We start from the raw sequence: 14,280 nt of genomic DNA, 5'->3' as shown, positions 1-14,280 counted from the left end.
TCCCTAAGCTCTAACCACAACACCACCACCAACTACTACCCAAAAAAAAGAGAAGAGAAATTATCTACAACTATCCGAGACCAAGGAGATAAAAGAAATACCTGAAGTAATGGTTCAGTCGGTGAAAGACAGAGATGGAGGCCTTTATGCCGGAACTTCTTTGCCGGAGAGACAGAGACGGAGACGGAGTGAATGATGAATTTGCCGTTCGAGAGGATTTGGGTTTCCTAATGGGGACGGACTCTTGGGTTGCCAGCATTTAACGGCACCAAATCCCAAGGGCCTCGTAACCGTTGGTTTGAAATTCGAATAGAGGGGCAGATTTCTGCCACATCACCTCGTCCGCAATTAAATGCGATATGACTCTTGGCAGCCTTTTCCAATCCCACGCAAGCAAGTACTGTCAAGTTTCTACTGCTGGTCCACTACATTACCCAACACCAGAAACTGGGGGACCGATGTTTGGGAGAAATACGTCGACGAGACCAGGCATGATGAGCATATATGAGCAGATATCTGATGGCAGAGTTCTGCGAACCGGTGTGTCCCGTAAGAGTCTGGTATCCGGGGGAGCAGGAGCAGGAATATCCTGCTCATCCACGAGCACGTCATCCACGAGGCCAATTACCTGTAAGAAGCATAAAGCCATTCCTGCTGTATTCCTGCTAAGTGTTGATTCGAGGAGACCCGGTCAATGACGGTTGGCGAGGCATGCTCTCCAATCCGAGAATCTAGGCACGAAGGCCACGCAACCACCCACAACTACAGAAATGGGGAGTACACGTTCGAGAGGTGGGAGGATAACGAGCGCGAATGGAGGGGAGGCCCGAGCTCAGAAGTGGCCTATAAAAAGGTAGCCAACGAAGGTAAAAGGGTTAGCATTTTTGAGATTATAACAGAGATAAAGAAAATCCTAAAGAATAGAAACTACCAAAAAGCCATAAGATCTGTGGCAAGCGTTCCCAGAGCCTTCATATCTGACTTGAGCGTCGGAGGGTTTACGTCGGAAAAACAACCGGCGTGCTCTGACTTGTTTATGTGGACGCAGGAATTCTTGGAGAAGAAAGCATACGAGGAGAGATTTTGATCGAGGTAAGGTTGATCGAGCAGATATCCTGGTCGTAGGAAGAGTGTAACCAAAATCTCGCATCAACACCTTCAAAGTCAACAGTACAATCACCACTGCTAGAAAATTGAACCTTGCATCCTAATGATTGAACGGCTCGATTTATGGCTTCACTTTCCTTGCTGGCCCTATTGGCTACATTCACAGCCTTGCTCCTGAGTTGCTTCTGCTTTCTTAACTCTGCAGTTTGTGATTCCATAGCAATCATGGTTTCTTTAGCTTTCTTTTCCGCTAACTCTTTTGCCTGCCAGGAATTTTAATCGACTCAATACTATTTACAAACCCTCTATAAATTAATTACAGTAAAAAAAAGACGAGGACAGTCAGTTCATTGTCATTTAGGATAATATGAACAAGTGAGGGGTTCCATTAACCAATAGAAAACAACCTTTTATTGTTGTCTATCACCCGAAAGGAGGGAAAAATTCATATTTTCCAATTGTCTAAATCCATATTGTCTAGTACAACACAAAATTGCACCTGTAGAACAGAAGGAAAAATTTCCTTACCTTCTTCAGTTCAGAGAACTTTATAGCCATGTCCCTACATTGTGCTTCAAGCTCCCCAGTTTGGGCTTCGGTGGGACAAGCCCAGCGCAGATGGAATTGAGGCCACAAAGTTGGGGCTAAAGCTGCAGCCGGAGGTAAAAGAGGACCATGCTGTTTCAGCGGATCTTAAAAGAGGTTATAGTGAACATGAGAGCTTCCTGCCGAAGAACGCAAATCAGCCAGATATGCCCACAAGCACCCACATGCTTTAGCAACACCACATTGCTGCCTCTCCTTTTCACTAAAAATTAAGACTAACAAATCAGATAATTCTAAAACTTTCTCAGTAGTGCCTTGAGAGTTAAACTGTTCCATTCCAATTTGTTTGTACATGTTTCCATACAGCTACAATATTATATAATTGGAAAAAATAAGTAAACAAGCTGATTTTGCACCAGCAAATATAAACATCATTCATAAGAATGCCTGTACCAGTTATACATGTTCATTAATAAAATAGCAACTTCAGGGGATGAAATGTAGCAAAATTTCTCTTTAACCAGTAGTTCCTGAGATTATACAACATACTTATGAAGTAAAAGAAACATCCAAACCATGCTGACAAGCTAAAAACATAATGAAGTCAATTTAACAAAAATTACAAGCTAACTTAAAATACAACCTTTTAATCCATTATACTTAGATTTATCTGTATAGTTTGTTAATGCTTCCTTCTGAACAAATTGTATCATTTATACTCTTAATCCTTCTCCAACTCTATAACTTTTGCAATAATTTTTCTTTTTTTTTTTCAATTGACAAAAACAAAAGACCATTATACTTTTAAATATAACGGTTCCACTATGTAATAATCACATCAAGAATTCCTACTTTTTTCTCATCCTTTCTACTTCGAAAGGGAAAAATTAAAAAAAAAAAAAGATTTGAACCTCAGACTTGTATCCATTTAACTTTTCATTTTCCTTAAATAAAGATTTAATCAAAAAGACCAAGCCCCTGGGCCTGTAAAACCATCGCACTGCAGGAAAAACAATAGAAAAGGAAAAAGAGAGAGAACTTAAAAAAGCAGCTCTTTAGGACAAATTACTGGCTAAGTCCTGCTGTTATCCCAATAGTCATAACAGATGAAGTAAATGCATGCCAGTTACCATAGCTTTTATTGGAATAGGATCCACCCCACTGCTTGTATTAATGTGAAACTACCTGTTGCACAAGAAGTTTCCAAAGCGACAAGAAAGCACACAGTCCAAGAAATCCACCAGAAAAGCCTGGATACGAAAGAGCAGAAAAGTCAACAATTGGTTTTCTCCGGAAAGGATATGAAACAATGAAGAGAGAAGGGGGAAAAATGGAAAGAAAGAAAACATTTCACCAGCACATTCAAGTTTAATGATGGGATATGTTACATAATAAGAAATTCATTTCACATATAGAAGAAAATACATACCGACGAGAACTCAAACGCAAATGGATACATCTGCATCAATTGTGAAACACAATCAACCCACTGCAGAAACAAATTCACACACCAGATCATTAATTTTTCATCAGACAAACTTATAACAGAACTAGAAAGTTGAAGTCCTCCCACAGTAAAGCCAAAGGCATGGAAGAGGAGGACCTCAAGGCAAGCTAGTGTTTATACAGGATTAAGCAGCTACTTAATGAAGTGCGCTAAGAACTTGAGCTTTTGGGTCACAAGGTTTCTCTAACATGGTATCAAAAGATAACGTCTCAAGTTAAGTTTCCACAAGTGCAAACTCAATTTTAATAATTTAAATTTCAATTATTTGGTTCATTTTCGAGCTCTCCTGTATCAAAGCCCATCTGCAAGCTCGTCTTAGTCAACATTTCACATGATGCATGTTAAGATTTATTTTTCATGCCTTTATCGGTTTAAGCTTTTGAATTTTGAAAATATTAATTAAATGAAGATTCTACTAACGACTCAATAGTTAAACTAAATATTAATGCAAGAACCTACAAAAATATGGGAGAATAGTTGTTCTGTGCATGAGAAGAACCAGAAGCTTAAGGTGCTAATGAACCAGACGATTGGCGCATGGGTGATGACGGAAAACTCCCAGTAGAGGACTGCCTACATAATTCAAAAGATATATCACCACTTCCAGAGAGGGTTGGCATTCCCACACGATCCGAAAATGGATGGCCAAATGCTAGCCAATCTTTTTCAACAAGTGCCTGCACCAAGAAAAAAGATTTTATAATTTATGAGTCACATCACGCATCACACTGAGTGCATAATTGAAGAGCAAGGAAAATGATATCCATGTTACCATCTCATATGGATAAGACAAATAAGAACGGTACAGCAACCCAAGAAGAAAATAAAATATAAGCAAAGAAAAAAAAATCAATGCTAACACTTGATTCTGAGACAGTAAAATTAAAATGGGAAAAAAATAAACTAAAAGGGCCACAAAAAACCTATGCATGCAACAAAAGAGTTCCCACATTGCCTCTCATACTAGATTATTTAAGAACATCTTGGCAGAAACATCAGAAAAAAAGATCTTAAAACTGCCAATAAGAGCTAAAGTTTCAAGCATAAAAATGTACCTGAAATCCAGCGAATGTTCGATAGTATGGATCAAGTAACAAATTAGCAAGTGCAACCAACTGAGTTATCCCAACCATCACTGCATAACACAAAGGGAAATGAACATGTTAGACACCAAAATACAAAAATGTTAAAAAAGGCCAATAAAGGCCAATTTCAAGGAAACACTAGAAATACAAATTTTCCATTTTGTTGAGTGTCAACAAAACATTTTCATTTTATTAATCTTTAACACATCAAAATAGGAATTACCTAGGACTTCAAACAGGAAATCTCTAATATCTATCCTGATTACAGAAGTAGATGAAATTGCAATAAAAATTCCTGTCTCTTGCTCTCTCTATCTCGCAGCTCTCTAAATGGTGGAATAAAAAGTCATTTGGATTAAACTCAACTCAATCTAAATAAGGGTGTGTTTGGGAAAAAATTTGCTAAGCTAGCAAAGCCCAGCTACAAGTGTTACCAAACCCTTTAGTAGCTGGGCTTTGCACCACACTCCCAAACGGGCTATTAATTACACAAGTTCATAGACAACTTTAATATCATCGTAATCACTCCAATCTAAAGCTCAGTTTGAGAACTGGATTTTTATCTGCCTCTCTTAGTCTTCAAAGATTGCTGCCAGCAATCCATGAAAAACTCCTGGAGTAAACCTATGTAAAAATACACAATTTTTGACAAAGAGCCCTCCCAAGTTCACATATGAAAACAATGGATTGGTCATTATACCTTGCTGACCAGAGTTTCAGATAAAAACAGCTTAAAAGAAAATAAACAAACAAATAAAGAAATGATAAATGACGAGGTCCTTTTGAAATCATCCTATCTGTCATCCAAGACAAATAGAAAATTCTATAAATGTAACCTAACCTTGTCTCTGCATATATGATATAAACCAGAAATAAGGAATCTAAAAATTGCATATATCTAGAAATATGACTCAATAGCCAATCAAGAATTTATTTAAGTATTCAACCCTGTGAGAGGGTACTCCAATTTCTGCTGGAATCACTGCGTCAACACTGAATGCGAGGGAAAACGGGGTCTCCCTGATGGAGGTGTTTTGAGTAGTCCGGTACGCCTACAGTACCCCAGGTAGCTCGTCTACCCATGCTCCCTTTCTTTCTTCTAGCTTCTTCTTCAGGATACCTTTGATAATCTTGTTAACGGTTTCGACTTACCCATTAGATTGGGGGTGGGCAGGTGTAGCAAATCAGTTGGCTATCCCCAACTCTGAACAAAAGCTTCAAAATTTTTCATTATCGAATTGCTTGCCGTTATCACTGACAATTGCATAGGGGATTCCAAATCTGCAAATGAGATTCTTCCAAATGAATTCGGTGGTTTTCCTTTCTGTGATGCTTGTTAGTGGCTCCACTTCCGCCCATTTTGTAAAATAAACTACCGCCACGACTGCATGTTTTGCTTGCCCCTTTCCGGTAGGTAACGGTCCAATGAGATCCACTCCCCATATAGCGAAGGGCCAAGGGGAAGATATAACTGTTAGCTTCTCTAGGGGTAGGTGGGGTACCTGGCGAACCTTTGGCATTTGTCACAGCTTCGTACTATATTCTTGGCATCTTCCCGCATGGTTGGCCAGTAGTACCCCTGACGGAGAGCTTTTTACGCTAGTGATTGTGCTCCATAGTGATTGCCACAAATCCCCTCATGTATCTCCCTTATGGCATACTCGGCCTCGTCGCTTCCCAAGCATTTAAGGTAAGGAAGAGTGAACCCTCTTCTGTATAGGGTACCCTGGATCAGGCAATACCGGGCAACTTTATACTTTAATCTTCTTGCTTCACTTTTATCAGAGGGGAGGTCTCCGTCCTTGAGGTACCTTATGATAGGCTCCATCCAAAGCACCTCATCGGACAGTGATCCTACTTCTAATGGCTCTGGGAGACCAACACTGGGTGCGGGTATGTATTCTGTTGTAATGGGGCTAGATGACTGAGCTACCCCAAGGGATGCCATTTTTGCCAGGGTGTCGGCTTCGTTGTTCTCTATTCGGGGTACCCTTTCCATCTTAACCTCACAAAATTGGGATATCAACTCTCTGATTTTTCCGAGGTACCCTTTTATGTTTTCCTCTTTCGCTTGATATTGTGCGGTAATCTAGCTTACCACCAACTGTGAGTCACTCTTGACGTGTACCCTTTTTGCTCCCAAAGCCTTCGACATCCTCAACCCCGCTATGATTGCCTCGTACTCGGCTTCGTTGTTTGAAGCCTTGAATCCGAATTGCAGGGCGTAGCATATTTTCACCTTGTTCGGGTCGATTATAGTAACTCCCGCGCCACTTCTGTGTGAGTTAGAGGAACCATCCACATATATGTCCCAGACCTGCTCCTCTTCATCGGTGGGTGGGGTATCTAACAGGTATCTCATATCACCTTCACCACTTGAGTCATTGGCGAATTCCGTAATGAAATCAGCGATGGCCTAGGCTTTAATCACCGAACGAGGCTTGAAGATGATGTCGAACTCGCTTAATTCGAGGGACCATCGGAGGAGCCTTCCGGACATGTTTAACTTCTGAAGGATTTACCGGAGGGGAAGGTTGGTGACGACTGCAATGGTGTGAGCCTGAAAATATGGTCTGAGCTTCCCTGCGGAGACAACCAATGCCAAAATGATCTTCTCAGAGGTGGGGTACCTCTTTTCGGCATCAACCATAGCCTTACTAGTGTAGTAAATAGGTCGTTGTACCCTATTATCATCCTCTCGGAGTAACACAGAGCTGGTGGCGTGCTCGGATACGGCAAGATACAACAGAAGCACCTCTCCCGGCTCAGGTTTGGCAAGTAGTGGAGCATTAACGAGGTACCCCTTCAGTTCTTGGAAAGCCTCTTCGCAATCGGGTGTCCATTGGAGCTTTTTGCCAGTCTTCAAAGCTTTGAAAAAAGGTTTACACCGGTCGGTAGCCTTGGAGATAAAGCGGCTTAGAGCAACTACCCGGCCTGCCAAGCTTTGAACCTCCTTGATGGTGCTTGGCGATTTCATGTCAAGAACCGCACAAATTTTATCGAGGTTGGCTTCAATCCCCCGTTGTTGTACCATGAACCCGAGAAACTTTCCCGAGGTGACCCCGAACGCACATTTTTCAGGGTTAAGCCGCATCTGATGTCTTCTCAAAACGGTAAAGGTATCTCTGAGGTGCCCCAGGTGTTCCCCCGCATGCACCGATTTGGTGATCATGTCGTCTATGTACACCTCCATGGTGCGCCCGATTTGTTCCTTGAAAATTTTGTTCACTAGCTGCTGATAGGTAGCCCCGGCATTCTTCAAACCAAACGGCATAACCTTATAACAGTATAACCCACGGTTGGTGATGAATGCCGTTTTCTCTTGATCGGGTTCATACATTGGGATTTGGTTGTAACCGGAGAAGGCGTCCATAAAACTAAGCATCTCATGCCCCGCTGTTGCATCAACCTGCTGGTCCACCCGGGGAAGTGGGAAGCTATCCTTGGGGCAGGACTTGTTTAAATCGGTGAAATCCACGCACATACACCACTTTCCGTTTGATTTCTTGACAAGAACAACATTGGACACCCAATCGGGGTACACTGCTTCCCGAATAAACCGTGCTGCTAATAGGCGGTCTACCTCTTGTTCAATTGCATCGTACCTCTCTTGATTGAAGGCGCGACGCTTCTGTTTGACCGATTTATTATGCGGGCTGATATTGAGTTTGTGACAAGAGAGAGAATGTGGGATACCCGGCATATCCGAGTGGGACCAAGCAAATACATCGAGGTGCTCACGTAGGAAGGTGATGAGTTTCTCTCTTTGTTCCTCCGAGAGGTTGGAGCCTACTTTCACTGTCTTTGTTGGGTCGGTGGCGCAAATCGAGACTGAAATAAGATCTTCAACTGGGGTACCCCTTTTTCGTCCTTCAATATTTGGGGATCCAAGGGTGCCTCGACTTCACACCTGGGCTCCAATTGGTCCCCATGGGTACTCTCGAGCTATCCCCCGCAACTGCTTCTACACCCATTGATGAGGATTCCAACTGCTCTCGTGAGTGGGCTACCTGAGGAGATTTTTTTAGTATCACTCTCCGCCGTCTAGCGAGCGCTCGCCTTGAGGGATAAGGTGTAGGCTGGCTGCCACTGGGGTACCCCTTCATTGGCGAATCAGAAGCTATTTGGTAAGTGACTTTGGAGGCCACGGAGTAACATCCACGAGTCGATTGCTGGTCCCCTTTAATAGTGATCACCTCTTGGGCGACCGGGACTTTCATGGCGAGGTAGTGCATGGATACCACCGCTTTAGTGGCTACTAAAAACGGCCTACCCAATATAATATTATAGGCACCCGGACGATCTACAATAAGAAAATCAATCATATGAACAACATGGTGAGGTACCTTACCAAGTGTAACGGGAAGCGTAATGATGCCTTTTGGTATAACCATATCTCCAGTGAACCCAATAAGAGGCGTATCATATGGGGTGATCTTTGGCGACTCAATCAATAGTTGATCCAAGGCACTTTTGAAAATGATGTCAACGGAGCTGCCGGTATCCACAAGAGTTCTTGCTACCTTACCAGTGGCAACCTTCAACGTAATTACGAAGGCATCATCGTGGGAGTACGAGATGCCCTTCGCATCGTTTTCTGTAAAAAGGATAGGCGGGGGATGGTGGGGTACCTTTGGTGTACCCCATTCATTAAGGTTGACTTCTCTGCCAATATTGGTGGTTATCGACAACGATCTACCATAGCCTTTGATAGCCCTCCTAGATTGGTCTGCTAAAGTCGGTCCGCCCATGATCATCCAGACATACACGCCCTTCTTGTGTCCAGGGGGTACCTCTCGTTCAGGACTACCATCAGCTACCCGCTTGCCTTTATCCTGCTCCGCGGATTTCCGAGCTTCTCTCATGCCAGCAACAAATTCTTTGAGGTACCCGCTGAGAATCAAAGATTCAATTTCCTCTCGCTAGGTGAAGCACTCGGCTGTGCTGTGACCAAAGTCCTCATGGAACTCGCAATACTTCAGGCTACGCTTCATGTTGGGGCACTTTTTCATTGGCTTAGGAGGACGGAGGAGGCCGCTATCCCGAATGTGGTAGAAGATCTGCTCTGGGGATCGATTCAGTGGGTGGTAAGATTCGTACCGAGGCCTCGGTGGTGGCTCTCGCTGATCCAGTGGTCGCGATCTTGGAGGTTGGGGTACCCTTGAGGTACCCTGAAGGTTATACCCTCGTCCCTGCAGGGCAGCCCGTAGAGGGCTTCGTGCTCGGGGTACCCGCAGTATTGGGGCCTCCACCCGCTTGGACTTCTCCTTATTCTTTGTAACATCGGCCTTATCTTCTTGGCGCTTCAATTGGCATTTTTCGTCCATCTCCACTTGTTGCAACGCCCGAGAACGGGCTTCCCCATATGAAAGTGGACGCTTCTTTTGAAAAGAACGCCATAACTTGTCCAACCGTAAATTTTTCTCAAAATGGGTCAATGTGTATTGGTTTCCAAATGCTCCAGTTCGCAGCACCTCTTGGTGGAAACGACTTACATACTCTGCCAAAGGCTCGGCTTCCCCTTGCTTGATAAAGGCAAGTTTGGAGGCTACCCTATCTTGAGTGGAAGCATAGAAAAACTCTTTAGTAAATTTGGATAACAATTGGTGTAAGGAAGATATTCTACCCGCTTTCAAAGAGCGAAACCATGACTTCGCAGGGCCCGTGAGTGTGTGTGTAAACATCCTACACATGGCGCTCTCATCTACACCCTTGATAAGCATTTGGTCACGGTATAGCTCAGCATGCTCCGAGGGGTCAGTGGTACCCGAGTATTGGGGTATATGAGGCATGGCGAACGCCTCGGCGAGAGTTGCCGTCCTAATCTCCATAGTGAATAGCGATTGGTAGGTCATTGGCGTTGGAGCAGCGGTGATGTTTTTCTTCTCGGAGAGGAGCTTCACTTGGGCTTCCAGGTTCTCCATCTTTTCCACAAGTTCGAGGGATACCCTCGGTGTACTCGATGATGTCGTCGCCATTTGAGAAGCCATTTTGGCGTTTAACTTCTCACGGAGATCCTCGTGGGTACGCTTTGCACGCCTCGTACCCTAGCTACTGCGGGAATTGCAAGAGGCGGTGGAACGCTCGTCGCGGGACCCCATGGTTTGAAACTTAGAACGGGTACCCGATGGCCTAGGCTTTGGCTTGCTGGCCTCGGGTACCCCTCTTCTGACCATAGCTTGGTCATCCGTTTGAGGTGGTGGAGCTTCTAGCGTCACTGGTGGAAGTGAACTTTCGGGTGCCCGAGATCCGACCGCCCTAAGTATTGCGTGGGCAAGATCCTCAAAACGCTTGTGTGAAATAGGTTCTTCTTCTTGGCGAACACCCGTTGATTGCTTGACACCCTTGCTCTTACTGATGCGGGCTACCCTTCTCGCGGGATCACTACCTTCACTACTGCTGTCATCTCTCATCCTTGTAGGATCCCCCATTAAACCTTCGGGAGGTACGTTGGGTGCCATGTATTGGAGTACACACAACAACTAGTTTGGTAACCGTGGAGGAGGCTTTTTGTGCGTGTCCCCACAGACGGCGCCAATTGTTTTCAACTGATTTTGGGGTAGGAAAAGTCAAACCAATCTAGAACAATGAATTTATATTTTTAGGGGAGATGGGGTACCTCACTAGTTTATTGTGTGCGGTGCGGTGTATCTAAGATTTGGGGGAGGTGAGAAAGGGAGAGAGAGTGGTAACAATGGTGAAAGGTTTAGAACTAAGAGAGGTGTCCTTTGAAATGGGCTTCATGCCTGCAAAACAATGAAATAGAGGTTAGAGGTGAAGCCGGGGTACCCCGGCATTCACACTCCGACGCTCAAGTTAGCAAACTCAAGCTTTAATGGTAAAGAGAGCTGGCTAGCCCTCTGTAAATTAGGGTTTAAGGTTGAAGAAAACCTATTTTTTGGAGTGTGAGTGTTAATGGTGAGTGAGAGCCCTCCCCAGAATGAAACCTAGGCGCCTTTATATATGGAGTACCTCAGCTGCCACGTGGCGTACCCTTTTTGGCTAACGTCCTTTTATCTCTTTATGATTTTTAGGCCGTTATCTGCATGTTCGCAGCATATCTCATCTTTTGGAAACGTGGCGCGCGCTGGAGAGTGGTCCAGGGTACCTCTACAGTAGCTGTCGGGTAGGCGGCTAGGGACCACTGTCCTTGGGACAGTGTCCTTCACTTTTCGTAGAGGTGGCAGGCGGTTGTCCCTCCTTTTAGCACGTTGTTTTTTATCCTTAATTCTGACAAAATCGAATAATATCTTTTAGGAGGCGGAGACGTTTCTAATGGTGGATATTTTTTGGAGATACCTCGAGTTACGTGGGGTACCTCTAATTGTACGGGGTACCTCTATTTGTGTGGGGTACCTCTATTTATATGGGATACGTCTATTTACATGGGGTACCTCTAATTGTGTGGGGTACCTCTATTTGTGTGGAGTACCTCTAATTATGCGGGGTACCTCAAATTGTGCTGGATTCATTCCATTGGTTGACATGTGGTGCTCTATTGCCTTTCCTATTTTTCCCTCAAACAATAAGTAAACAAGTTGATTTTGCACCAGCAAATATAAACATCATTCATAAGAATGCTTGTACCAGTTATATATGTTCATTAATAAAACAACAACTTCAGGGGAGGAAATGTAGCAAAATTTCTCTTTGACCAGTCGTTCTTGAGATTATACAACATACTAATGAAGTAAAAGAAACATCCAAACCATGCTGACAAGCTAAAAACATAATGAAATCAATTTAACAAAAATTACAAACTAACTTAAAATACAACCTTTTAATCCATTATACTTTAGATTTATCTGTATAGTTTGTTAATGCTTCCTTCTGAACAAATTGTATCATTTATACTCTTAATCCTTCTCAAACTCTATAACTTTTGCAGCAATTTTTCTTTTTTCTTTTTAATTGACAAAAACAAAAGACCATTATGCTTTTAAATATAACAGTTCCACTATGTAATAATCACATCAAGAATTCTTAATTTTTTCTCATCCTTTCTACTTCGAAAGAGGAAATTTTTTTTAAAAAAAAAAGATTTGAACCTCAGACTTGTATCAATGTAACTTATCATTTCCCTTAACTAAAGATTTAATCAAAAAGACCAAGCCCCTGGGCATGTAAAGCCATCGCACTGCAGGAAAAACAATAGAAAAGGAAAAAGAGAGAGAACTTAAAAAAGCAGCTCTTTAGGACAAATTACTGGCTAAGTCCTGCTGTTATCCCAATATTCATAACAGATGAAGTAAATCCATGCTAGTTACCATAGCTTTTATTGGACTAGGATCCACCCCACTGCTTGTATTAATGTGAAACTACCTGTTGCACAAGAAGTTTCCAAAGCGACAAGAAAGCACACAGTCCAAGAAATTCACCAGAAAAGGTTGGGTACGAAAGAGTAGAAAAGTCAACAATTGGTTTTCTCTGTATAGTTTAGATTTATCTGTATAGTTTGTTAATGCTCCATTCTGAACAAATTGTATCATTTATACTCTTAATCCTTCTCAAACTCTATAACTTTTGCAGCAATTTTTCTTTTTTCTTTTTAATTGACAAAAACAAAAGACTATTATGCTTTTAAATATAACAGTTCCACTATGTAATAATCACATCAAGAGTTCTTAATTTTTTCTCATCCTTTCTACTTCGAAAGAGGAAAGATTAAAAAATGAAAAAAAGATTTGAACCTCAGACTTGTATCAATCTAACTTTTCATTTCCCTTAACTAAAGATTTAATAAAAAAGACCAAGCCCCTGGGCATGTAAAACCATCGCACTGCAGGAAAAACAATAGAAAAGGAAAAAGAGAGAGAACTTAAAAAAGCAGCTCTTGAGGACAAATTACTGGCTAAGTCCTGCTGTTATCCCAATAGTCATAACAGATGAAGTAAATGCATGCCAGTTACCACAGCTTTTATTGGAATAGGATCCAACCCACTGCTTGTATTAATGTGAAACTACCTGTTGCACAAGAAGTTTCCAAAGCGACAAGAAAGCACACAGTCTAAGAAATCCACCAGAAAAGCCTGGATACGAAAGAGTAGAAAAGTCAACAATTGGTTTTCTCTGGAAAGGATATGAAACAATGAAGAGAGAAGGGGGAAAAATGGAAAGAAAAAAACATTTCACCAGCACATTCAAGTTTAATGATGGGATATGTTACAGAATAAGAAATTCATTTCACATATAGAAGAAAATACATACCGACGAGAACTCAAAGGCAAATGGATACATCCGCATCAATTGTGAAACACAATCAACCCACTGCAGAAACAAATTCACACACCAGATCATTAATTTTTCATCAGACAAACTTATAACACAACTAGAAAGCTGAAGTCCTCGCACAGTAGAGCCAAAGGCATGGAAGAGGAGGACCTCAAGGCAAGCTAGTGTTTATATAGGATTGAGCAGCTACTTAATGAAGTGCGCTAAGAACTTGAGCTTTTGGGTCACAAGGTTTCTCTAACATGGTATCAAAAGATAGCGTCTCAAGTTAAATTTCCACAAGTGCAAACTCAATTTTAATTATTTAAATTTCAATTCTTTGGTTCATTTTCGAGCTCTCCTGTATCTAAGCCCATCTGCAAGCTCGTCTTAGTCAACATTTCACATGATGCATGTTAAGATTTGTTTTTCATGCCCTTATCGGTTTAAGCTTTTGAATTTTGAAAATATTAATTAAATGAAGATTCTACTAACGACTCAATAGTTAAATTAAATATTAATGCAAGAACCTGCAAAAATATGGGAGAATAGTTGTTCTGTGCATGAGAAGAACCAGAAGCTTGAGGTGCTAATGAACCAGACGATTGGCGCATGGGTGATGACGGAAAACTCCCAGTAGAGGACTGCCTACATAATTCAAAAGATATATCACCACTTCCAGAGAGGGTTGGCATTCCCACACGATCCGAAAATGGATGGCCAAATGCTAGCCAATCTTTTTCAACAAGTGCCTGCACCAAGAAAAAAGATTTTCTAATTTATGAGTCACATCACGCATCACACTGAGTGCATTTCTGAAGAGCA

At 42.3% G+C, this 14,280-nt stretch overlaps 1 protein-coding gene across 1 annotated transcript in view; it reads right to left on the bottom strand.

Annotated features, from left to right (window-relative positions):
• Positions 1 to 1,800: 1,800 nt before the first annotated feature.
• The window catches only part of LOC112099075 (phosphatidylinositol-3-phosphatase myotubularin-1-like), a 12,899-nt gene continuing 419 nt past the window's right edge, over positions 1,801 to 14,280 (bottom strand). Inside the window, exons 2-5 of the mRNA XM_024186178.1 lie at positions 13,986 to 14,207; positions 13,453 to 13,512; positions 2,839 to 2,903; positions 1,801 to 1,915 (exon numbers count right to left, since the gene is read on the bottom strand). Coding sequence (XP_024041946.1) covers positions 1,801 to 1,915; positions 2,839 to 2,903; positions 13,453 to 13,512; positions 13,986 to 14,150 — 405 coding nt within the window. The 5' untranslated portion in view covers positions 14,151 to 14,207. The remainder of the gene's footprint in view (positions 1,916 to 2,838; positions 2,904 to 13,452; positions 13,513 to 13,985; positions 14,208 to 14,280) is intronic.

This window comes from Citrus clementina, unplaced genomic scaffold (genome assembly GCF_000493195.1).
Source record: "Citrus clementina cultivar Clemenules unplaced genomic scaffold, Citrus_clementina_v1.0 scaffold_4, whole genome shotgun sequence".
Classification (NCBI taxonomy): domain Eukaryota; kingdom Viridiplantae; phylum Streptophyta; class Magnoliopsida; order Sapindales; family Rutaceae; genus Citrus; species Citrus x clementina.
This window is presented reverse-complemented; position numbering and strand designations above follow the sequence as displayed.